A 26,378-nucleotide genomic window follows, 5' to 3' on the forward strand; every position below is an offset into this window, starting at 1 on the left:
CTCTGCAGACAGGGCAAGACTGTGTAAAGCATCCAGTCCTTGTTGGAGCTTCAGTTCTTGACCAGTCCCTGTTGGATAGGGGTTCCTCTGCGGCTGTCTTGTTTGTTTGCATACTCGGATTAAAAAAAACTACTGCTTACCACAAACCCATGTGTATTAGTGATTATTTTGAGTTATTTTGAGTCCTACGTTTGGTTATGTTGAAGTTGAGTTGTTTTCTTTGACAAATATTTAAGTTACATTGCTCCCTTGCTCGCCCTGGCTGCCGCATCCAAACTCCAGACTGCCTGTCCATCCATTACATGTGACAGTGAGTTTATTACACGTTTGACATGACTTAAAAAAAAAGGTAGAAATGCAATGGTGACTTCAGAAACTTTTACTTGTAAATAAATATTTAATGGGAAAAAAAATACTATATATGAAATGATTTATGGTTGAGCTATCTTCAAAAATAGCAGAGAATATATTTTAATGCAACATCTGCACACCTTGTTGCCTGCTTGCTACAGAGGACTGCAGCTCCCTTAACGTCACTTCCGCCTCCTCCTTAGCAAACCAAGATGGCTGCCATGGTGGATAGGGTTGATGGATGTGTTGGGTCGTTGGACTCGAACTCGGTTTCGACCAGACAGTGCGGTTCTCCCGCGGATTCATCTCACCAAAATAACCCACTGTTAGGGTTGCCTATTGTGGCCATAGAGACGATTCTCAACTTCCTGTCTTACGATGAAATCAGCCTTCTGCGCTCGGTAAGAGACACAACAAGCTGCAGGGAACAAAGCTAATGCTAATTACAGACACTTACATTAGTTTATGCGCCCGGGACAGTAAGATATGTGGCAGAGTACTTGGCACCGGTGCATTTTGATGCTGCTCGGGTTGAAATATAGCCCTTGCTTATTATGTGAGGGTTACGGTGTTGGTTGGAAATATGTGCCTCACAGTTTTAGTCCAGGGGGGGGTCATGTTCTGCGCTCAACGTTACCCAAAGCTGTCGGTGCAATATTGAGATGGATTTTACTGTTACGTGTCATCTCTATTTTGACCTACAAAGATTATGCCAAATTGCCAATAATATTATGTGTGCGACGTGTGTGTACTATGCAACATACGCAATCATGTTAACTATCTGCTGCAGTTCTAGTTTTAGGAAGTGAATCTATTTCTGTGCAATAGTTTGTGACAGTTTTGTTGCGTGTCCATTGGCTAGGTGTGTAAACGCTTGGACATGATCTGTCAGCGCGTGCTGAACCAGGGCTTCTTGAAGGTGGAGAGATACCACAGTCTGTGCCAGAGGCAGGTCAAAGCCCAGTTGCCCCGGTAAGTGGACAGTGTTGAAAATAAAGACTTATGAATGATGCATCTTTAATCTTCCCAATTAACAATTTGTACAATTTGTATTGCTCATGGGCAACAAAAATGTAACATTACCCACGTCAAGCACTCGTGGAGCATTTGAAGTAAATCTAGTCAAATAAAACATTGATTTTGCTGATTTATGAATGTATTCATTCAGTAAATGTGTTTGCATTTACACTTTAGCTTTACTTCTAGAGCTAATAATCCAATCAGAGATAAGTGAGCCCAACACTGAACTATGTCATTTTAGTTTATCATCATGGAACCATTTTCAGGACAGAAATGGAACTTGAAGGTATTTGTCCAATTGCCTCAAAGAACTCATGGCTAGGTAGACACACCAGTGTTTACAAAGCGAACATGATTTATTTTTTCTGTCAAACATACGCTTTTTTCCCACCACAAGGGCACAGAATTTCATGAAAACACTTATGTTAGTCTATCTACTGTTGAACATGGGGATGGAACGATCATGCTTTGCAGTAGTATAGCAGCCAGAGATTATTTCATGGGTGTAGGGAAGAATGGATGCAATAAACGGTTAAAAAATTTGGAAGCAATGTATATATATATAATATATGTGTGTTTATAGTCTGCCCTTTTTGAGTGAATTAGCGAGTCCTATGGAACCCTCTGGTTCACCATCTGATGCAATCCCACCTCGACTTCTTTAAGAAGCCTTATAGCACCATTTGTTCTTGACATTATCAATGGTAGTTTTACTAGTGGGTCTGTCCCTGCTTGCTTTAAACATGCTGTTGTACAACCCTGATTAAGAAGCCTGGCCTTGAGTCATCTATTTTAATACATTTCAGGCCCAATTCAAATCTCCTCTTCTAGGTGTTAGAAGCGGTCTAAGGGCAATTAAAAACATTATTGGAGAGGTCCAACATTTTTTGAGACGTTCAAATCAATAATCGCCACAGCACCGCCCCCGAGATCGCTAATGTAATCGCTAATGCAAAATGTGAATTTGAATATGCCTCCCATATAATCTGCTGATCCACGTGGGGTCTGACCCCCAGGTTGACAACAACTGGATTGTACTACAATAATAATCAACACATCTTGATAATCAGACGGATTTTGATTTATGCAGACGGGAGTCAGAGAGAAGGAATCACTCTTTGGCGCGTCATGCAGACATCCTGGCCGCTGTGGAGACTCGGCTCTCTCTTCTCAACATGACCTTTATGAAATATGTGGACTCCAACCTCTGTTGCTTCATACCTGGAAAGGTTAGTGTTCTGTTTGCATTTGGAGCATTTAGGTTCTGAATGATGGACTGATAAAAATTATATTATAAATAACAAATAAAGACATTTTCTGTAATTAAGACATTATTAGACCCAACAGTTCTTACATTCTAGTTTCTAATATTGATAGAATAATTAAAGTAACAGTGTGGTATTTGATCAGAACCCATTGACCATGTTTAAAGGGACTATACAGGGTTTAAAAATGTTTAAACTAAGTATTTTCCTCCCCCTACATGTTCCTGCCATGTCCTAAGGTGCAGTATGAACCCAGACCTGTTCACCACAACTGCCTCTAAAATCCTGCACTGTCACTCTAAAACTGGTTACTTCGGGTCCAAATTGCCACAGTGCACGAGCTTAATATAAAAGTTGCAGTTGCAAGTATGACCTGAGATGGCAGTAGTGAGTATACAATGGCCAACTTGCAGCTAGACCCTTTAATGAGAGACATACTTTAAGTTTTTCAGTGTTTTCTTGCATAAAGCAAGAACACACAAACAAAAAGATGTGCAGAATAGGATTTAGTTGTCATCAAACACATTGACATAAATAGTGAATGTTCAAATCTAGATAAATAAAAGCACCTTAAGAATAGACCCTTTAAAGACCACAAACAAATACCACAACAGCAGTACTTCATAGAGCAGCACAAATATTTCTAATTTGCAAATGGCACCAATTTGGAAACCAGTTATAACACAGACATCAAACTGTGAGAGTGAGAGACAAACAAATGTATTGTCCAAATGAACAGTCTGCAGTGAAGCAGCAGATGGATATTTCCATCTCCTGCAAGAAAAAACTCAACAACCCAGTGGGAGAAAACGGAAACCTTTAAGACAACCAGATCAGCTTGGGTGAAATCTGACTCCAATTGAGAGACAGGCTATAGATAGGCCAAGACCCGTAAAGGGGCATTACTGCTCTGGCACACTGCTGATTTACTTAAAACATAATTGCATTGCATGCAGTCTTTTATCCCGCGTAATTAAGGTCTTATTTAAACATGTACAATACAACAAATCATTCAAGTGCTATCATAGTGTAATAAGGAAACTATTAGTTGTTCTTGGTTTGTTTCCATAATGTTTCATCTTTTTCTGTAACTTACCAACAGGTCATAGATGAGATTTATCGAGTGCTGAGGTACGTTAACTCCACTCGTGCTCCTCAGCGGGCACATGAAGTCCTACAAGAGCTGCGAGACATCTCCTCCATGGCCATGGAGTATTTTGATGAGAAAATTGTTCCCATTTTAAAGAAAAAGCTACCAGGCGCTGAACTCACTGGGCGCATAATTGGCACTGTGCAAGGTAAGTGAAAAATTACATAAAGGTAGAGTCCAGTAATAAAATAATTTGGCATGAATTTATGGATCAATAACGTTTCTCTCAATCTGCTAATCTCTTAAAATTCTGTGTTGAATTTTAGGTCATTCTAATAAAGTTATTGTTTCAGTGGCTGGTCCCTCCACGTCTCTGACCACCATGTCGCTTCTGGCCAAAAACACCCCCTCTCGCTCAGAGATGACCAAGGTACAGCAGCAGGTTAAGGTGAATGGAGCATCGATGACTGTTCTGCGTAGAGAAATGCAGGAGATCAGAGTCAAGCAGCTGGAGCAGCAGAAGCAGCTACAGGACCAAGAGCAGAAGCTTCTCGAGCAGAGCCAAGTGATGGCAGAGCAGAATGCTCGGCTCGCAGAGCTGGAACACAAGCTACGAGAGCTACTGGACAGTAGTGCGGCTGCACTGGGGGGATCCCAACCCGCCTCTGCTGCCCCGTCCACATCCACATCCTCTTCTGCTGGCAACGTGGCCACTGTGATACTGGCGGGAAGTACCATTGCGTCAGCACCTAGAGACCAGGATAGGGGATCCTCACTCAAACGCACAAGGAAGAGCTCAGAGGTGCCCCGGCACTCCAAGCGCCTGCGCAGCAAAAAATAGTGAAAAGGAAATCGTCTGACTGATCACACTTGTACTCAACACACCGTTCCCTTTGTACGGGAGCCCGTCATACACCTGTGGGGTCACCTCCATCTGCCTCTGTTCTATACCGTCTGTGACACCAGTCGAGGGCCCCATACCACTCTCTACCATTCTGCCATGTGTATAGTTGAGATTGCTCTGAGACTGTGCAGCTCCACACTTTGCTTTGTCATATTGATCACTGATAGAACGGCCTCATGCTCAACACCACCTATTACTCTGTGTGTTTTAGTTTTGCTTTGTTGTTGTTTTTGTTAACTTTGAAAACATTGTGTAAGAGTGCCGTTTTGCAATCCGTTCTTATGATGTTGGCTGAAGAACGGCACAATCAATCTAGTTTCATGGTGTTGACCAAGTGAGTACAGCAATGACTCTCTGAAGACCCCTCACAACTTCATTGACAGTTTATAACAATGTAACACTGTGTTTTGTGCAAGTCCATGTCCAATACCTAAAATTACATAAAATGGCAAATATAGTTCATGTGTATAAATGATTTAAACACAAACGTACGTTATTACTACCCCATCTTCATATAGACAGAACACAGTTTGGGTACAACAGAAATGAGTGAAGCAAATATGAATAGCACTCTTCTGTATGACCACACACATTCATCACAATTTAGCGATCATGTCTGAAACTTGTTGCTTGTGGAGTTAGTTTAGGGGGAAAATTTTTCACTTTTTGATTATTTTTTTTGGCATGAACATTTGGTGAAAGGTTGACATGCAGTAAACAAACGTGTGAAGACACAGCTGTCGGATGTAATCTAGTGGCTTATTTTGAGACCGCGTCTCAGTTTAGAAAACTGTACTGTAATCTCTGTAATTTAAAACTGTAGATTGTGAATTATTTCATGTATGTATACCAAGAAGTTTCTTCAAAGTTTGCCTATTTGTGGCCAACTGTGGTTTTGTTGCACACTATATTGTTGAAATGTACAAATTAAAACTGCTTATCAATGTGTATTGTGTAGTTTGTTATAGAGCTGTTAATCCACGTATTCATGAATAGTATTTTTGATTGATGAGGAAAGAATAGTGAATGGGGAAAACAAGATGTCAATGTTGAGAAGGCATCTATGCATACTGACAGATTACATTGGCCTTTATTGTCTCCACGACACAAAGATTAAAATCAAAATCATGCAGGGCACATCAATGTTTTTAAATCAAAAAGCAAGAGCTAAGGTAAAGGGCTTTCTAGTGATGGGCAGATGATACCTCAAAGTGTGTGTCACACACATTCATAATGATTATGATTGTGTCGCACTGTATCACACAGTGTTGGTAGGCTACATAATATAGGCGCCATCTGGTGGTGAAAAGGCATTACAGCAGTGAGCTAGCCTGGCTAACACCAGACTAAAATCACAAGTGATATTTAGTCTGGGGACCACCAATGCATTTTCTCGTAGGAGAGGTGTGGTTTACGATACTGTCAATGGTCCATACTCGTTTATTGGGCGATACGAAAAAAAAAAAAAGTATCTTGCGTCTGCACGTAGCCATAGCCAATCGTATCATCGCATGAGATGACGTATGACGTACCCGCTGTAAACTTTTGAGCTAAACTATTTAGAACACGGTGTAAAGCTTGATCGAAAAATACCATCGTGTCTGCTGCTGTCATGTTGGATCCGTAAATAAACTTTTTTTTATTTTTTTATCCGTAAATAAACTACAAGCTTCCGTGCGTCATCATCTTGCCGTCCTTCCTCGCTCTGTGATTGGTTCCCAAATCCACCGGAAAATTTGGGCCATGGTCCCCAGGCTGTTGTGCAGTTCGAAATAATTCGAGCGCACACAGCAGCCTGGTGTTAGCCAGGTTAGCAGTGAGCCTGAATTTACCAGTTGTCAAGTCAAACGACTTATTCAACAGTGACCATCACCGGACTCACACTCACATCCCTCTAGTTACAAACCGAGCTCCTATCGGTGTGTGGTAGTGGTCGCCTCTAGCCGACATAAATCCCAAATGACAAAATGAGCCAAACGTATTGCGTTCGTTCAACTGGCCCCCCTGCTGCTTGCAAGTTTGCGCCATTACATTGGGCACTTGTCTGGTACTGGTACTTTTTAATAACAATTTAGACACGAGATCTGAGGTTTTGGGAACACAGAAACACAGCTGCTTTATTAGACATATTAACTGTAGCAGTGTCAAGGTAATGCAAACGTGCTGGGGTCTACATAATATTGTAGACAGAAGTGTGAACCATGCGGTCTAGAGTCCTCCTTCAAAGGATTTGACCATAATTTATATAGATTCATGTCTAGCCTATCCGGGTTAACCTCTTAACCCTCGCCTTAACGAAAGTGCATTTTCTCCAAATCCCAATACCAAAACTAAAAACGTATCTTCTGGAGTTTACAGCCTATAGGCCAAAGTAACGCCTCATTTGAAAGCTAAGACCTACATAACTGATGGCGACTTTATTTTATTATGTTGTCGCTGCACTTTCGTCACATTTTTAGGCAGTTTTGATGGGTTTTTGTTTCTTTTTGGTCTGTTTTTTTCCTCTTGTTTTTGTCATTTTTTTGTTGCTTTCTTCATCCCCCCTTTCCCCCCTTGCTTATTGTCACTTTTTAGTCGTGTTTTTGTTGCTTCTTTGTCGCTTTTTGTAGTGTTTTTGTCTCTTTTTAAGTAGTGTTTTTGTCTCTTTTTAAGTAGTGTTTTTGTCTCTTGTTTATTGTGTTTTTGTCGCTCTTTTGTTGCTGTTTCTGTCTTTTTTTTGTTTGTTGCATTTTCATCCTTGTTTTCGTTGCTGCTTGGACACTTTGTTCAAGAAGCTTTTAAATTTGGGAAACAAATTATGCTATGCAAACAACTTGTAGGAGCGCTCTCCGGATCCAACCTTGTGTCAACGATCTGGTGCTCTCCAGGATCCCGAAAGGGCAGAGAATAATAGCAAAAATAGAAATCCGAGGCACAAATAATCAGTTGTCTGGAAGTCTTCATTAAACTATATTATAGCCTACTATTTTATTTTATTGTATTGAAATATATTGGTTGTGTAACTTGTGTGCAGTATAGATCCTTTAATTGTTTGTAAACATTCCGGGCTGAGCTGGAGACTGGAAGCCAGAGTCCTATCTATTTCCATTGTAGCTGTTGTCATAGTAACGATAAACAAATGTCTAACTCGTGTTGGAAATATCAGATAAACCTTATTTTATCGTCTCAAATGTCATTCTTCTTGTTCTTGCACCTTAAGCCACAACAGGACCACGTTTTTTAGTTGTAGTTTTACACTTATAATCACTAGTTTTAGTTTAATCGTATTTCTCTTGATCACTTCCTGCCTCCAGCTGATGTCACTGATGATGTAAGTAGGTCTATGTATTTTTAAAATCATCTCTCGGGCCTACAGGGGCGGGGCGGGATGTAGTGGGCGGGGCGGGGTGTAGTGGGCGGAGTAGTTCGAAGCAAGCGTCACTTCGTCTGCCCGGGGTCAATTCTTAGATAACAGCCGGGGAGGCGACGTGTAGTAGGGGGACACAGAGTGCAGTTGTACACGTTTGACAAAGTATACATCTGTTCATTTGTAGCCGTTCGCTGAAACACTGCCATGGGTAACCAGGTCCCGCGTCAAGATTACGAATGGGTGTACACGGACCAGCCTCATGCCGACCGGAGGAAAGAGATTCTGGGTAAGCTAACTAGCTTTACCGTTGGCTTGGTTTGCGTAAACTTAAGACGCAAATATTACACAGTATAACAGTACAACGGTTACATGGCGGGGAATACATATAGACACAGTAAAGAAATCTTGAAAAGTTTGTTTAAAAAGCGAAAGCATTGAGGACAGTGCAAGGCTAACGGTTTGCAACGGAAAGCTATGTGTCCTGTCCATGTACTCATTGGTTTCACTTTACCTTCGATTGTTACTTTACAGTGATAGTTTTTTTCACACTCACAATTATGCTGTGGTTTTGAGTTAAGAAAATACAATAAAAATGGCAACATCACTCTAAAAGTCTTGCACAGCTGTGGGCGGCTAGCTGACATCCGCGCCACTCCCTGGGCCACCGAGTGAGCAGCACAGCAGCCTGTTACATGATTATTAGCTGCACCTAACGGTCTGTACCCGCTCACCTCGGGCTTTCATAAACGGGCAAACTTATTTGATGTCGACTTTACTTGTGTGTTGTTGTCTGTCTGACTCACTCTGCATTAAAATGTTTATTGTTAGGCACTGGTCAGCTATTTGCTTCTCTGATGGAATAGTGTATAGTACTGACGATGAATAGAGTTGAATTATTTACTTACTGTTGTGGTCCAGTTACTCAAGATTCTCGTTCAGGTCTGTGACAGTCTTGTCAGGACATGTACAATGTACATCGAGCACAGCAGTCACATAACACTCCGCTCTGGCTCCTGGGCCTTGTGAGGAAACTGCAATAAGCTTTGTTTCAACATTTTGCGGTTCTTAAATGGCGTAATATCACAGAATGCCTCTAAAATGTAATGCATTTGGTACTTGGATTAGTGCTCTTGTATTCTGAATAAAACGGTCTTTCGCTATTTTCAGGTGTATGAGTTACATATAATTAGTTTGGGTAACACCTTTTTTTACACCACCCATGATGGTGTACTTGCCAAATTTAGTACAATGTAGTGTCCTATTCAACCATGTGTAATATCTTGTGACAATGAGTTACATACACAATGGAATAATACGTGTTAGTAGTTTGCAGGTTCATAATGTGATCCTAACCTTAAGCCCTAAGGGTCTTATTATTGTACCTCCCATCATCATTATTCCAATGTATATGTACTACATAGGTAAATTATTACATAGCAGATTACATTGTACTAGATTTAGTATAGGTAGTGTAAAGTGTGTAAGTGTGACCATAGTTTGTCTTTGTGTTACTACTTGTTAAATGGTGGTGGGGTCAATGGGCAGGAATTTCATGTAACCTCAGCACAAGTCAGCAGCACAAATATGTGATAAGGTTGTGGTCTTATACACATTACCCACTTTTCTTTGACATAATGAGACATAATGATTTTGGATATTGTGACCTCTCTAAAGAATCAAATATATATATATATTATATTGCAAAATTACAAGATGCTGCTTCTGCATACTTGAATACTTAACTGCTCAGGCATGTTGTTTTAACGTTTTTTTTGTCTGTTACCCTTACAGCAAAATATCCAGAGATCAAGTCACTGATGGGCCCTGACCCGAGGCTCAAGTGGATTGTTTGCATGATGGTGGTTATCCAGTTTTTAGCCTTCTATTTGGTGAAAGATCTGGACTGGAAGTGGGTCTTCTTCTGGACTTACACGTTTGGTAGCTGTGTCAACCACTCGATGACCCTCGCTATTCATGAAATCTCTCATAACACAGCTTTTGGAAACAACAAGGCGCTGTGGAATCGCTATTTTGCGATGTTTGCAAACCTTCCTATTGGCCTGCCTTATTCAGCCTCTTTCAAGCGCTACCACCTCGACCATCACCGATACCTGGGGGGTGATGGCGTGGATGTGGATATCCCTACTGATTTTGAAGGCTGGTTCTTTAGCACACGGCTTCGCAAGCTTATATGGATTATTCTTCAGCCACTATTCTATGCCATTCGTCCGCTGTGTATCAACCCGAAACCCATCACTCAGCTGGAGCTGACCAATGTGCTCATCCAGATGAGCTTTAATGTTCTGCTGTACTGCATGTGGGGGGGCAAGCCTGTGTTCTATATGCTGGCTGGCTCTATGTTGGGGATGGGCCTGCACCCCATCTCTGGTCACTTCATTGCAGAGCACTACATGTTCCTCAAAGGTCATGAGACCTACTCGTATTATGGCTCGCTCAACCTGCTCACCTTCAATGTGGGCTACCATAATGAGCACCATGACTTCCCGAGCATCCCAGGACGCAGGCTGCCAATAGTGAGTGCATTTTACTGGCATTGATCTTTCAACACAGCCTCTGAGAATGTAGTTCTTTGAGTATCGTTAAAAAATACTAAATTTAATGGTTCAAATACAAATTGAAAGTGTCTGCTTTCTGCCGTTTGTAAATATTGTTTGTGCTTTTACAGGTGAAGAAGATTGCATCAGAGTATTATGAGGACCTGCCCCAGTACTCATCATGGGTCAGAGTTCTGTATGACTTTATCATGGATGATACTCTCAGTCCATACTCCCGCATCAAGAGAAAGCTGAAAGGAGACGTCAAGCAGGAGTGAACTGCAACTCTACTCCCCATCCTTTTAAAGCCCTGTTTTCTACCGTGAGCACACATGAATATGACTGTGGCAGACTAGGACAGGATACTGCAGGAGCCGGCAGTGACTGTGTGAGAGCCACTGACCCATGTTGGAATAAAGAAGTCAACTTTAACTAACGCTGATAAGTTTTCACATTTATGACACTTCTGTTATAGATTAGTCAGAACTAGCTTTGAACAAGTCGGTGATAAATAATTAACTTTGGCATTTGCTTATACCCATCTGCTGACCACAAGCTGTGACCCATTTAGAGAAGTTTGTGTGTTGTAATGTCCAACAAACATTGTCCTGTAGAAGTCTCGAGTTAAGACTGACCAGGACAGTGTTATAATGTAACCAAACCATGCACTGTTGTTACACTTTAAGCTTGCGTTCACTGCGCCACAAATGCCTTTTCCTCTTTCCTCCAAATGCATAGATCAGGCCACTGAGACCAGTTGATTTTAATCCGGTGCACATGGATGAGTTCCAGATGTTACTTATTAAGTGCCTTCTCCAATTCATTTATCGAATATATAAATTCATCCAAAAGACCAATCTGTGCAGTCGTTTTTTGGTTCTGTTGATTGACTGTTACTGTGTTCAGTTTTACATTAATTGGCCATTATATTTTAAAGCCATTTTAAATGTTTTTTCTTACATCATTCAGTCATGATCCCAAATGACTATTGCAGAATATAAGGTTGTATTTTATGGAAACTAATTAAATAAAATTTCTAAATCCTTATGATTTAAGTGGTTTGGTGTGTGTCCTATGAAGAACCGTTCCTCTTCGAAAACTTAAATGCATTCTTCACACTCCTCACTTGAACTGAAGTCATTTATCATGGTAATTCAACATGCTACCTCTGTACACCCAACTTGGTCCAGGGCAGTGGCATTTATCTAATCATAGATTAATTCTAAAGTTGTATCATTTAATTGTCAATGAACCTTGTTCTTGACGTCATGCTGATGGATGGCATCCATTCTCACAACAAAGCAGTTTCATGAAAACTGGAGTTGGCCTGATTTCTGAATAAGGTTAAAGTCTAGTAAGATAACGCCAGTCAAGGAATTATGGGATAATTCTACCTGCTTTGCATATTTGGGACCAAAAAAAGTGAGTGTGATGGCTCTTGTAGAACTTGTGGTGCAACCATGTACCTCATTGTTTAATGTTCAAACCCACTATGACCTGAAGATGGTATATGAATTTGTAGGTAACAGTTCATATTAGCATTTCCATATAATCTCAAGGTTAGCGTAACTAAACAATGTTAAAAATCAAATGCCCATTAAAAAAAAGCACAAAAACACAACTGTACATTTTAATATAATAAAAAAAAGCATTCAGCTTGTGGAAAAATATGAAATGTTGGTCTTGTTATGTGCTTAAAGACCCCCGGAGCAGCTCATACATCTGACGGTCCTGCAAAGAGCAAGGGTACAGTTATTTTCCTTTCAATATGTTATCTTAGTTGATATTGCCAAATGGCCACACAGTACGTGAGCGTATGAAATATCTGATATAAATGTTTAAGGAAAATAAGGATGCCATAATATTGTTTGATGGTAATAATCAATCACCCCACACTGAGCCCACAAGAAGAAATCACTGTAACGGCAACATTGTCTATTTATTTGACTGGTTCGGCCTGTCCTAAAGAGAAAAACAACCTGCCTCCTGCTTTCTTGTGTGTATCACTGCTCTAATGCTGATCCCCACCCCAAATAAAAGTCAGATGATATACAAATAAAATAATCATTCATATTTGAATTGCGCCTCAATGCATGTTACTTTCTTCTGCATCTGAAATAGATTGACAGTGACCGTCACTCAGTCATTTTACAACATTTATGTAGAATTGAGTGGATTCTACAGAGACATTGTTGCATTGTTTCACATCTAAGTATAATGCAGCAACAACTACTTATTTTGATTTGTCAAGTTAGGAATTAGTTAAGGTAAATAAAATATCTAGTTCGAAAAGACAGATGCTAGACGGTTGATGCAAAGGCACTTACCTTTCTAGAGACTGAAGGTCGAACTTTCTTTAATGCATTCTCAAAATTCTGTTTATTCACTTTAATGTTGGCAACATGATCCAGACCTGAGAACAACAGGAGCAGGATACCAGTAGAGATTAAAATACCTCGGACAGAGAGAACACTCAAAACTCCCCATAGAACACACCGAACACCAGAAAAAAGCCACCCCAACTCACCATCAGTGGAAGATCCTGAGGAACTGTGGGCTTTGAGGTAGGAGCTTAGGGCATTGACAGATGCCTCTCTCACTAAAGCAGTCAGATCTGCTCCACTAGAAAATATACACACAAGATCAGCTATTGTTGATCAAACTTACCAGGGGTTGAAGCACACTCACGTGAAGCAGTCACAGCGTTCATCAAATGCAATGTCTTTAAGACTGACGTCCTGCTCCAGAGGAGGCCGGGTCCCCCCCTGAGACAACAGCAGGTCATTAGGCACAAATGAACAGAAAGAAGCAGAAAGTGTAAGAAACTGACATTAGGTGTTCCTGGTGCAGACTGTGGGATATAAATCATTACATCAGAAGGAAATCAGTCTCTTGTACCTTGGTGATAGTGAGGAGAATGGCGTGTCGATCTTCTGCAGGAGGCAGACCCACATACAAGGTTTTATCAAGGCGACCTGGTCTGAGTATGGCTGGGTCAATGATATCTGAAAAATTAAACAAAAAAGCGCTAAGCTGACTTCTAAAATCCTACATCTTAAAATCAAGCCTTAAAGGGGCTAGATGCAACTTAGTCATTTTATACTCACTACTGCCACCTCTGGTCTTATGCGTAATTACACCTATTTTAAGCTCGTGCATGACGGCACTTCGGACTGAATTAACACCTTTTGAGTGACAGTGCAGGATTTTAGAGGCAGTTGTGGTGAACAGGTCTGAGCTCATTCTACACTTTAAGACATGGCTGGAACATGTAGAGGGATGAAAATACTTAGTTTTAACATTTTTAAACTTCGTATAGTCCCTTTAAAATTGTAACTTCACAAAGCAAATTGGGTCCCATAACCACAAACCCACCTGGTCTGTTTGTAGCGGCCATGATGTAAACTTGTCGCCTTGTTTCCAAACCGTCCATCTCTGTCAGCAGCTGGTTGACCACACGCACACTTGTCCCAGACTAAGACCAAAAAAATGTTAATACATTTATTTAATTTTTACCTAACTTTTTGGCAAATGAAATACTTTCTAACTCCACAAATTATTAAAAGCATGTATAGAATATTGTAAATATACAGCTTTGTTTTGTTGTTTTCTGTACCTCGTGTCCTGATCGACGAGGACATAAAGCATCAATCTCGTCAAAGAAGATGACACATGGTGAAGAGTTGCGTCCCCTCTGAAAGACCTGCCTAACTGCACGCTCACTCTCTCCCACGTACTAGACATGAGAGCACAGGCTGCAATGAGTTAACAGACAGATACACTGATGACAGACAGCACCTCATGACTTACCATGTTGAGAAGTTCAGGACCCTTCACAGAAATGAAGTTTAGGCCTGACTCATTGGCCACAGCCTGTCTCAGGAAAAAAGGAAAACAAGAGGGCAGTTAAACTACTTGCCTCAGCCCTGCACATTCACATACTTTCACAGAGCAGTCATTCAGAGATGAATAATCAAGTTTAGTCTCCCTTAAGTGCAGGGATCACCTTAGCAAGTAATGTCTTCCCACATCCAGGTGGTCCAGCCAGCAGCACTCCAGAGGGAGCACTGAGACCCAAGGCCTTGAACTGCTCTGGAGAGCGCACAGGGGCCTGTCAAACACAATCACAATCATACAGCTGTCTCCACATGTCATCCTTGATGTTAATGGTCTATGAGGTCTGTCTGGTAACAGGGAAATGCCACAGCAAACAAGATTGCTTCAACGTGTGAATTACACAAACAGGTAAGGAGTGTTGTAAACAAGATTACATAACTGTCCAAATGTTGTATGCGTTTCTCTTGAATGTTATAAATTGAACACAGTTCTTTAATTTGAATAAAAAGTTGCAAAAATCACACTTCTGCAAGGACTCATTACATAACTCTGCATGGACTCACTCATGGCGACATGAATAACAGAGGAAGTGGTCTTTTAGAAGAGGTTGATAGTATATCTTTCACATTGTGAGGCTTTTTACATCAGAGTAGGTCTCATTTACAGAGTCAGCAATTACAGTGGGGTGGGGGGTGCTGGGGGATATCTCAGTTCCCCCTTTAAAAATGTGCCAAATGGTTGAACGCCGGTGTTCAGCACCGCAAACTTCAACTCAAGTGTGTGTGTTTGAAGAAGGTGTGCTCCGTAATGCAATGGCACAGAACTAGGAAAGAGAAACATTAGTCTTGCCTCGCTCTTTCGCTTTTAAGGCTCTTAGTCAACACTATGATAGCAGGCCAAGGGTGTAACTTTATTGTGATAAATTACAGTTAAACATGAGTCAAGGCGAGTGCCTCCCTCTCTGCCTGTGCTGCAGCGGCCTGCGCAGAGTGAGGTAGAGCGCGCTGAGCCGCCCTTTCCGCCCTTTCCGCCCCTTCTCCTCATTTTAATCGTTTAAGTTTCTTTTTCCTTTTATTTATTGTCATTGACGGCAATCAGGCCAAAACAGTGACAAAACCCACTGGTTGCTCATGCTATTTTTGCTGAATTAATTACGCAAATTAGCAGGTAAATCAAAATAGTTTGTCCCAAGTGCCCAGTATTGGGTGCTACACACCTGTGTGCAACTAATATGTAGCTCCAGAACTCTCTCCCTCCTAATCAGTCAGCCATATAAGCTCATCTGTGGGCAGCGTGTGTCAGTGGGAGAGGAGGAGAGGGGGAGAGGAGGAGAGGAGTGCTTTGCGGGCTATTTGTGAGTCTAAAAACTAACAAAGACTGGCCACCCCAGCAACAATATGAGGGCCATACATCTACAATTTCCCTCTTGCTTCGACTAAACAGCTTCATAACTCACACCCATTTGCTCATCTATCTATATTTTTCAATCTCACCAGTATGGCCATGGTGAGCTCATCCCGGACATCCCGCAGCGCTCCGATGTCATCCCACGTTACATCCGGGACAGTAGCAAAGCCCTCTCTTTTGGCTGAGGGCTGGACACTGGATAGTGAAGACTTGAAGTCTGACATAAGGATGGACAGACCAGACAGTTCGTCCTCTGACAATAGCTCTGAATTCTTCAGGAGCTGCAACAAGTGCCAGAGTTCTCCCTGCTAATAATGATAATGCATTAGACTTTACAGTAAAGCTCTTTTCTAAGCACAAAATCAATACACCAAATTTTTAAGTGACTATCTTTCCTCTGACTGGTGCCCCCCAGGCCAGTCTGTGTCTACCAGCTAAGCCTTGGTAAGATGAAAAACTAAATTAACACTACAGGTGCTCGTCATACAATTAGAATATCATGGAAAAGTGCATTTCCTTCTGTTATTCAACTTAAACTGTGACACTAATATATGATATAGACTCATTACATGCAAAGTGACAAATGTCAAGCCTTGTTTTAATTTTGATAATTATGGCTTACAGTCCATTTTCAAAACTAATTTTGAAAATGGACTAATTTTATAAGACTTTTAATATATATATTTTTTTTTTATAAGCTGAGCCCATAATAATCAAAATGATAACAAATAAAGGCTATACAAATGTCACATTGCATGTAATGAGTCTATTATTAGTTTCACAGTTTACGTTGAATAACAGAAGTGAGTGCACTTTTTCATGATATTCTATTTATATGACGAGCACCTGTATACAGAATAAAATGAATTCAAACTCAACACAAAATAAGCTTGATTAATTTGGACACAACCTTTACAGTTCTTTAACATTAAAATGCTTTGGTCTGTATAAGCTCTCAGTCGTACAGGAGTTGTCTAGATGTAGGTTCTTGAGTCATCGTCTAGACTCTGCAGAGTTTTATTTTTCATTGTCAGTGAACAGGTTCACAAACTAGGAATTTGTTGGTGCAAACACGCAGCATTAAACATAAAACTTGGTTGAGAGTTACTTTGTGCTAATGCAATGCGCCATGATTCGATTAGACTGTGAAATGCTGCTCCAATCTGACTGCAATCAGCCCAGGCAGGCCCTTTCCTTCGTCCATATAACCGCTCTGAGTGATCAGCTGAGAGTAGGGTTGTTTAGACTGATAACAACAAAGGTTGTTTACCTACAGGGTAAAATAGCCTTTTGAATAAAGAGGGCAGGGACCAAGTCAAGCTAATCCCTCCGAGAGGTCTTTATCTAGTCTGCCTATGAGCTGAAACCTTAGTGTCACTGACGAAGCCTTTGAGGCAAAATGCATGGGGTACTACGTCAATGTAATTTTAGCAATCTTCATCTTTATCTTACACACTCCACTTGTGATGTCCCGGATGAGTCTGTAGGATCTCCAGACGCCTTAGCTTCAAGTTGAGAGTCGCATGTTGACCCCTCTTTGGCTAGAGCCTCCTTTGCACGATTTTCCAGAAGCGCTCTGTTGACAGCGCACATGGCTGCTTCACGACATAGTGCCATCAGGTCTGCTCCCACGTATCCAGGAGTGAGCCGCGCCAGCTGCCCGTAATCAATATCCTCCGACAGCTTCAACTTACGACAAAGTGTCTTCAGAATCCTGACAGTGGCAGTACATTACATTACAGATCAAAGAATACCTTGGCCCACATGTTTTCCTTTCTTGTTTAGCTTTCAGTTTAAATCTTTTAGAAACTCAGATGAGCTACGGAGAAAAGAATTCCTCATCGAGATTTAATCTTAATCTAGCCTTTCTGACCTGAGGCGTGCAGCTTCATCAGGGATACCGAGGCAGATCTCTTTGTCAAAGCGACCTGCTCTCCGCAGAGCAGGATCCAGGGAGTCTGGGCGATTAGTCGCCCCGATCACCATTATCTGGGCAGTTACTGTCATACTGTTCAGATCTGGGTACAGTCAGAAAGCAATAACGTTAATGTGAAAGCTGCAGCTTGGTCTCTACTATACATAATATTACAATAATAATTTTTAGTGGAATAAGCTGGATGTACCATCCATGCAGGTGAGGAGTTGAGCTACAATCCTTCTTTCCATGTCTTTAGAAGCCACCTCTCTTTTGGGAGTGATGGCATCAATCTCATCAATGAAGAGAATACAGGGAGAGGAGCTCTGTGTGAAAACAGAAGTTGAAACAGGCCTGATACTATGTCGGATCATGTGACACAGTTAAAACAGACTGACCACTGCGGTGTCGAACAGCTCTCTCAGCTTCTGCTCTGACTCTCCAGACACTCCTGACACCAACTCCGGAGCAGACACCTTCAGCAGGGGCAGCCCCAGCTCCTGTAGGTTATTGTCATATGCATAGCATCACACTTTCATTATTAAAACTTTGCTGTAATGCAAAAAAAAAAAATCTGCAGTACTCACCCCTGCCACTGCCTGGGCCAGCAGAGTCTTTCCACAGCCTGGGGGCCCATGGAGCAGGAAGCCCCTGGGGGGAACCATCCCCAACTGCTGGTACACCTCTGGGTGTCGCATGTGAATGAGCAGTTTGCACAGATCCTGAAATGTACAAAATAAAAGTAATCTATGTTTTTGGGGGGGTTCTTTTTTGTCAGATGTGCAGGAACAATAGCTTTTTAAAAATGTTTAATTGATAGCATTTAATGAATTGTGACTCAGAACATTGTTGTCTGTGTGTTTATGGGCGGCACGGTAGCGCAGCGGTTAGTGCTCTCGCTTCACAGCTAGAAGGTCCGGGTTCGATTCCCACCAGGGACGGGGCCTTTCTGTGTGGAGTTTGCATGTTCTCCCCGTGTCTGCGTAGGTTTCCTCCGGGCACTCCGGTTTCCCCTACCACTAAAAACATGCACAATAGGCCAGGATGAATGATGTGTGAGTGAATGTATGGTGGTGGTCAGAGGGTCTGTTGGCGCAGACGTGTGTAGTCGCGAAAGCGCCTCTGACAGTCTCCCCCAGGGGAAACTGAAGCTACAAACGTAGCTTTCCACCACCGAGTATGGAGTGAATGTACAATTGTCTCATGTAAAGCGCTTTGTGACTATATGTCTGTGAAAGGCGCTATATAAATAAAGATCTTCTTCTTCTATGAAGTAATAAAAATTATTCATGGCGGTAAGCTACTATTGTAGCCACAGCTGCCCTGGGGTACCCGTGTCTGTGTAGGTTTCCTCTGAGTACTAAAGTTTCCCTACCACTTATCAACACTTAATATTAGTAGTAATATTATTTCTTTATAAGATCGGGCAGTCACAAGGCGCTGTGGTGGTGCGGTGCTTTTATGTGGGAGTTGAGCTTCAAATCTTCAGACACTAACCTTTAATGTTTCTTCATTTCCTCCAACATCCTCAAATGTCAGAGCTGGATATTGCATTTCCACAGTTTTTTTTGCTAAACAGACACAAGAGTGAGGAGAGCAACAACCGAGCGATAACCACATTGAGGAACAATACCTTTTTTGTGAAGAGGCCGAGAGTCTTCAGATTCACTGACCACGTTTCTTCTCTTTTTGGACTTTTTCATAGATTTTCTTGATTCCAGCAAAGAAACGTTCTCCTAATCACAAAAACACAAGGGTTGCCAATACAATCACAGCGCTATGAACAACAGTATTACTACAACATATTTGGTACTTAACTCTTGTTAAGTTTTGCATTTTCCTACTTGCATAAACTACTTGATATGTTTCCAAAAATGCCAAACATTCAATAATTTAATGGATTTTGACACTTTAAACCCTTCTGCTTGTTTGTTGTTAAACTGGGAAAAAAAATGTCCAACCAAAAACCTAAACAAACTTTTTTAGTAAATATTTAAGGGCCGGGACTTTGGTAAAGTTCAGAGCTGTGGATGTGTCAAAGCTGAGGACCAACATTTATTTTACTGCATCAATATTTTTTCTGTAGCGGATGATTCTTTATGTCAAAATCTTCATTATAAACAAATTCATGACTTCCAATCTTCTTTGCTCTCCTATCACCATATGAAAGTCATATATTTTATAATGTCAGTATTTCATTTTATTTTATGTATATTTTTAATATCAACATTTAATTGATCAACAATAGAAATCTCAGACAGCAAAAAAGATCAGTCATTTGTTTTAATGCGGAAATGTCAGTGTTTTGAAAATGTTTGTAAACTGAAACACATAAATAAATCCAAACAGCAGGTCTTGATCGAAAAGTTTTTTTTTTATGTGTTGAGGTCACTTTAAAAAAAAACTAAAATGCTAAAATGTTAGTTTTGGCGTATACAAACCATACTCCAGACAAACTATACTTCAGACAAAATATCATATATTAATAGCCTCATTGATACCGCTAGAGCTTGAATTGTGATGTTTTTTAGTAGACTTTCGGCAGGGTTGGGTTAGATAATGTGAAACGTTCGGCACCCGCAGGTGAGAGAAGCCCTGACCCACACATCACTAGTGGATATGGGTAATAACAGCCATATGGTTTACCTCTGCTGTCACCGCTGGATCGTCATCACACAGGTCGATTAGGGGTGTATCTTTGCTGGAGCCTTTGTCCATGAACCAGCACTGGTTTGCCTTCTGTGGGACCGAACTAGTGCCAGGGGCCTCGGAGTTCTCAGTACCTTTTCTATACAGGCTGGTCAGAGAGCTGTTCATGTGGTTTGTGGGCTGTAACACAGAAGACAGCTCTAATGATAAATAGACCAAATACCAGAAATCTTAGGATTAGGATTAGGATACATGTACATATGAGAGGTGGGCGACATTGACAAAAATAATCTTTCTTGGGCTTGCTCAATATTAAAACTGCAATGTTTTTGCAACCAAAATATTCTTTTTTAGTGCATTTATATACTGGATACAGTGATTCTAACCTACGATAAAAGCCTTAACTCTCTACCATATTCCCCAGAACACTGTCATCCTCCTCCTCACTGTCAGACGAAAGGTTGGAGCCCTCTCTGTGAACAGAAAAGACAAACTTGGAGGATACCATTTCCCACTACAACACAGCAAGCAGTGCAAAACAGTTCACTGAAGCAGCCTTACCCAGTGTCACTCTGGCTGAGCTTGACCCTTTTGTTCAAATGTTTGCTCTCCAGATCACTCAGTCCAGACTCCTGGGTAATGGACTGGTACACTGCAAAATGCAAAGCAGACGGCAATCAGTTCTTTTGTTTTGGTCTCCAGGAAATTATCATGAACTAAAATTCAGCAATGGGTATGGACTTTTTATGTCTAGCTGTTCAGGCCCGATCTCAATTCTCCCCCTTAGCCCTTCGTTGACACCGAACACTCCACGGGCCTCTTGTTTAGGTGTTAAAAAAAACGCTGCTGATTATGGCATCAGTCTGTTACAACTTACTGATGAACTGGTTCAGTAGAGAATTGGCTATAGAGCAGGTGTAAGGTAACCTGGCTAACACCAGGCTGCTGTGTGCGCTCGAATTATTTCGAACTGCACAACAGCCTGGGGACCATGGCCAAATCTCCGGTGGATTTGGGAACCAATCACAGAGCGAGGAGGGACGGCAAGACGATGACGCGCTATTCGATATATGGAAGCTTGTAGTTTATTTACGGATAATTTAAAAAAAAGTTTATTTACGGATCCAACATGACAGCAGCAGACACGATGGTATTTTTTGATCAAGCTTTAGACCTTGTTCTAAATAATTTAGCTCAAAAGTTTACAGCGGGTACGTCATACGTCATCTCATACGATGATATGATTGGCTGGGGCTACGTGCAGACGCATGAGACTTTTTTTTTTTTTTTTTCGTATCGCCCAATAAACGACTATGGACGATCGTAAACCACACCTCTCCTACGAGAAAATGAATTGGTGGTCCCCAGACTAAATATCACTTGTGATTTTAGTCTGGTGTTAGCCAGGCTAGGTGTAAGGTGCAAGTGTAGTGCAATCAAAATTCATCAAGGTCCGAAAATTAATTGTCTAGCAACAGTAACATATGAGGGTCAGTTTACAGTTATATGCAATCCTTTAAAAATAATAATAATAATAATAATAATAATAATAACTAGAAATGCTGCGCCATTGCGATTGACTGCGGAATTGCGGGAAGCAAATGCAGAAATTGCATAAACTGTTCAAATTGCATAAATTGCTTAATTTGCATAAACTAATTTGCATAAACTGGTAAAATGCATAAAATGTCATGTTGCATAAACTGTATAAACTGCATAAAGTGGTAAAATGCATGAATGGGTTAATTTGCATAAATTATGTAAATTGCATAAACTCTTTAAAATTCATAAATCCTAAGTTGCATAAACGGTTTAAAATGCATAAATTATTAATATTGCATAAACTTTTATATTCCATAAACTGGTCAAACTGTTGAAATGGCCTCAGTGCTTGATTGGCAGAAGCTGCACAATTGGCTGAAAGTCCTGGAGTCTCCCCCATTGGCTGGATTCCCACATACACACCAATGCAAAAATTTCAAACTCTCTTATAAAAAAACTGGAAAACTGCAGAAGGCCATTTTTTCCTCAAAACCCACAAGTTGCATAAGCTGAACATGCACAAAGTGCAGAAATTGCATAAAATGCAGAAAAAAGTGCAGAAAAGCATGGATTTGCGGCAGCCCCATTATAAGTCAATGGGAAAAATCTCCGACATTTTGGTCGATTGCGGAAAAAACGTAAGTTGCAGAAGTCCCAAAAGTAATAGCACCCTTCTCCTTAACATGCGGAACATTTTGATGCATAACTTGCATAAATTGCACAAAGCATGAAGGTGCTGAAAGCTGGAGAAAATCGGGAAAAAGATGGAAGAGGAATAATAATAAAGAACATGAAAACCAATAATTGACTGCGGAAGAATTCCGCAGTCAATCAATAAAGAACATGAAAACCAATAATAATTTAGCCAACATTCAAACAGTGAAATAAATATATTTCAACTCTATCCTCACCTTTCTCCACCTGTATCCTGAAAGCTGTCTTATTTCTTCTGCCGTACTCCATCCTGTGGATAGGAAATGTAAAATTGAGAAAAAAAAAAAAAAAGACAGTGTGTTTGCAGACACACTATGTCTGCAAAAAGGATTTGTAGACATTGGGCCAGATCTTGTGACTGGCGCAGTCCGTGTGCAACTCTAAACGCAACGTGGTCAACGCGCGATCTTGCATGTGGCACAGGTTTTGTGCTAAAGGCTGCGTCACTAGGGAGAGGGCGTTTTTTAAGAAAAAGAGGCCGACTGAGGCATGGTTCATACAAGCAGCACAATTGAAAACAAAAGCGAAATTGCCTTGAAAAGTCTGTTTGAGCGTAGGTTACGCACGGGCTTACTTTGATACAGTAGATCAACGCGCACACCCCTAACACCAAAACAACAACAGTTTTCCATAAATAAACCACACATGCTTTCAAGAGCCACAACACCACGTCCAATCTGCGTTTTACGGAGACATTTCCATCGTGTGTCAGTCTTTACCTCCTGATGATGCTCCTTGTGTAGCCACAGCTCAGTCCAAAAGAAAGAAGATTTCTTTCATCTTTATTAAACATTGCGCGTTGCATCACGCATGTTACGCGTGTACAAGAGAACCCCCTTCGCAACCCATCGCCTTTCGCAGGTCTGGGGAAAGCAATGCGAGTCTGTCCCCCCCCTCCTGTCCTGCCCACTTTTTGCGCCAGGTATGACACTGACGATTGCAAGGAGCGCCACCCGTCTGCGTACTCGTCTTCTCTACAGCCTGCGCTATGAACCACAAGATCTGGCCCATAGTGTGTTGGAATGAGCCCGCTTGAGGGTGAAAAGAAAAGAGGGGGTAATACGCTTTATGCAGGCATTTGGTAATCATCTCAAGCACATCTTATCACTCTCTTTAATTATATATTTATTGGTCGGGACAGTGGATGTTCATTAGGACCCAACCCATATATCGGCCGGCCAACATACGTGCTAGGTATTAACAATATTGTAACATTATTTTTGTTCAAAATAATTATATTTATTTACTCAGGGAGGGCCCAATAAGAGTACGAGACTATTTCATGAGCGCCCTGTTTCAAAGCAGAGAATAACAATATAATATTTAGAAGAAGATTTTACATTTGCAATAAAAAAAAGTAAACATTTTCTTAATACATATCTAATACTACGGGTTTTAGATGTGAAAGAGGAAAGAGTTCAATTGTAAAAGTCTTTCTAATTCATGTAATTTGTGGGCGGCGTAATAAGAAAAGCCTCTTTTTTCCTGTGTCACTCTTTACGAGTCCATTTTTCAGAACTTAACTGTCATGTGACCTTTTGTTGAAGCTACTTGAGCTGTAGTTTAGTTCACATGTATGATGATCCAAACAAGTCCCTTATAAATAAATAATCAATCAATCAAACTTTATTTATAAAGCGCTTTTCAAACCGAAAGGTATCACAAATCACTTTACAGATTACAACATTTAAAACAATGCTCCTGGGACAACCTCCCATATATATACATTTTATATATTAGGATTAAATAAATAGATTAGTCAGTTAAAAGCTAAGTTAAAAAGGTGGGTCTTGAGCCTGCTCTTAAAAACATGAACGTTCTCTGCAGCCCTGAGCTCCTCCTCAGGTCGTTCCAGAGGCGAGGGCCGTAATATTGGAAAGACGCCTCACCATTAAAATAAGATGCATAAAATGTTGCTCTCTCCTATTTGACAGGGAAGACCAGCCTACTTTGTCATATAGTGAACAGTGATGGGTTCTGTTTGTCTCCAGTTATTAAACGAATAGCAGAATGATAGCGTGCACTGAGAGGTTTAAGAACGGAAGGTGAAGTGCGCATATAAACTGTGTCACCATAAGCAAAAACACCTGTTTGAACTCGGTTATTGCTGATGAGTTAATGAGGCTGAGCATAAGCCAGGTTGGCCTAGAACAGGGATGTCCAAACTTTCTTCATGGGGGGCCGCATACTGAAGCAAACTCGGGGTGAAGGGCCATAGTTTGGTGGTTAGTGCCACGAAACCTTGGACTAGCAGAGGTTTAAATTGTGCCCCACACCTTTATTTATGCTTAAAACCTTCATGCCAGCACTGTCTCACAATAAAATATTAGTTGTTAGGTTAGAATTGTGTAGAATTATAACTTTTCAAATAAAAAGGACAATCTCTGAAGATGTGTACCGATTCAGTGACAAGGCTGAGGGCCACCAAATATTGGTCTGAGGGCCGCATTTGGCCCCTGGGCAGCACTTTGGACACCCCTGGGCTAGAATGTCTTACATTACATCTTAATTTATAGCTTTCAAAAATGTTTTTCTTCTTTATTCGTCAGCTAGTTTTAGTTTGCTAAATCCAAGTTAAAGAGACTAGATGCAAGTTGGCCATTTTATACTCACTACTGCCACCTCAGGTCATGCGTGTAACTGCACCGTCTATATTAAGCTCGTGCATGACGGCAATTCGGACCGAAGTAACACCTTTTTGAGTGACAGTGCAGGATTTTAGATGCATTTGTGGTGAACAGGTCTGAGCTCATTCTACACATTAGGATATGGCCGGAACATGTCGGGGGAGGAAAATACATATTTTTTTTAATTCCGCATAGTCCCTTTAACTTACAATATGACAAAAATCAGACAATCTTTTGCATTGATAAATAAAATATCTTACCTGTACAGTTTCTGCAGTTGCAGGGCAACTTCAGATAGGTCCACATACTGACTGTTGCTCGATCCCAGGTACTGCAAGATTTGAATATATCATTACTCTTGCTGGTATAAGCAGTCACATGAACATGATTGTACAGTATGTTGAGAGGGACTGCTCCAGTTTTTAGAGATTTGTACATCACATCTGTTGTAGAAAATATTTGTAGTTGCAACTGAATTCTTCAACTTAAAAAGCTATGTCTTTGTTCGTGAGCACAAGGAGTCACACTTGTGTTTCAGCGCTCACATTTCTTATCCAGCACTTTACCAGTGCAGGTTTAACCACCCAAGCAGGCCCATGGTACCTGTTGCACCCGGTGTCTGAGCCGGGGATCCACACCTCCTCCGCTCCTGTTCCTCATGGGTGGCTCCTCTCAACACCCGCTGTCCACGACCCTTAAGTGTCTAGAGTCTAGGCTCTCCAGTAGATGCTGCAGCGTCTCTGTGATCAGGTCAAAAGTATGGAAAAGTAAATTATTATGTAAATTATTATATTAGTTAATGTAGTTGCACACAAGATTTCATACAATTCTCAGACTACACCTATTAAAGTGATAGTCTGTAAGTTTGTAAAGTGAGAAGAGATAGAGACTTGAAAGTAAACAATCAAATTACTTCCCTCTTTAACCCATAGAAATATATACACCAGAAAGCCCTTCTTAATATGCATAATGAGGAGAGCAGGAACAAAAAGTAAACGATCAAGCTCCTCCCCCTCCCTCCTGATTGGACCAGACAGACTGGTTCACAGAAAAAGCTGGTCTCATTGGGCAATGCCGGAGGATACTAGACTAGTTGCCGAGATCCAGGAAGATTTTACAAAAAAAATTATATAATACGTTGCACATTTTATAA

General features: G+C 41.0%; 3 protein-coding genes across 4 annotated transcripts; 2 read left to right on the top strand and 1 right to left on the bottom strand.

Annotated features, from left to right (window-relative positions):
- The first annotated feature begins 554 nt into the window (after nucleotides 1-554).
- Nucleotides 555-5,187, top strand: fbxo28 (F-box protein 28). The gene is made up of 5 exons (XM_079560498.1): nucleotides 555-752; nucleotides 1,214-1,323; nucleotides 2,462-2,600; nucleotides 3,739-3,934; nucleotides 4,080-5,187. The coding sequence occupies exons 1-5, from the start codon at nucleotides 564-566 to the stop codon at nucleotides 4,565-4,567; spliced, it is 1,122 nt and encodes a 373-aa protein (XP_079416624.1). The 5' UTR covers nucleotides 555-563; the 3' UTR covers nucleotides 4,568-5,187.
- Nucleotides 5,188-8,021: 2,834 nt separating this feature from the next.
- degs1 (delta(4)-desaturase, sphingolipid 1) lies at nucleotides 8,022-11,404 on the top strand. The gene is made up of 3 exons (XM_079560502.1): nucleotides 8,022-8,265; nucleotides 9,771-10,513; nucleotides 10,666-11,404. The coding sequence occupies exons 1-3, from the start codon at nucleotides 8,184-8,186 to the stop codon at nucleotides 10,810-10,812; spliced, it is 972 nt and encodes a 323-aa protein (XP_079416628.1). The 5' UTR covers nucleotides 8,022-8,183; the 3' UTR covers nucleotides 10,813-11,404.
- Nucleotides 11,405-12,154: 750 nt separating this feature from the next.
- Nucleotides 12,155-25,968, bottom strand: nvl (nuclear VCP like). Of its 2 annotated transcripts, none has more exons than XM_079560474.1 (23): nucleotides 25,829-25,968; nucleotides 25,486-25,556; nucleotides 22,796-22,848; nucleotides 20,904-20,994; nucleotides 20,755-20,815; nucleotides 20,340-20,522; nucleotides 19,327-19,429; nucleotides 19,191-19,264; nucleotides 18,281-18,415; nucleotides 18,092-18,193; nucleotides 17,902-18,019; nucleotides 17,652-17,796; nucleotides 17,231-17,492; nucleotides 15,865-16,083; nucleotides 14,541-14,645; nucleotides 14,345-14,407; nucleotides 14,151-14,270; nucleotides 13,910-14,009; nucleotides 13,433-13,539; nucleotides 13,223-13,299; nucleotides 13,062-13,156; nucleotides 12,862-12,947; nucleotides 12,155-12,265 (listed from the first exon to the last, which is right to left on the bottom strand). In XM_079560474.1, the coding sequence occupies exons 1-23, from the start codon at nucleotides 25,883-25,885 to the stop codon at nucleotides 12,221-12,223; spliced, it is 2,472 nt and encodes an 823-aa protein (XP_079416600.1). In that variant the 5' UTR covers nucleotides 25,886-25,968; the 3' UTR covers nucleotides 12,155-12,220. The 2 variants fall into 2 exon arrangements, with proteins under 2 accessions (XP_079416600.1, XP_079416599.1); XM_079560473.1 differs by having other exon boundaries at nucleotides 15,865-16,086.
- Between the last annotated feature and the right edge of the window lie 410 nt (nucleotides 25,969-26,378).

Source organism: Gobius niger, assembly GCF_951799975.1.
Source record: "Gobius niger genome assembly, chromosome: 7".
Taxonomy (NCBI): Eukaryota; Metazoa; Chordata; class Actinopteri; order Gobiiformes; family Gobiidae; genus Gobius; species Gobius niger.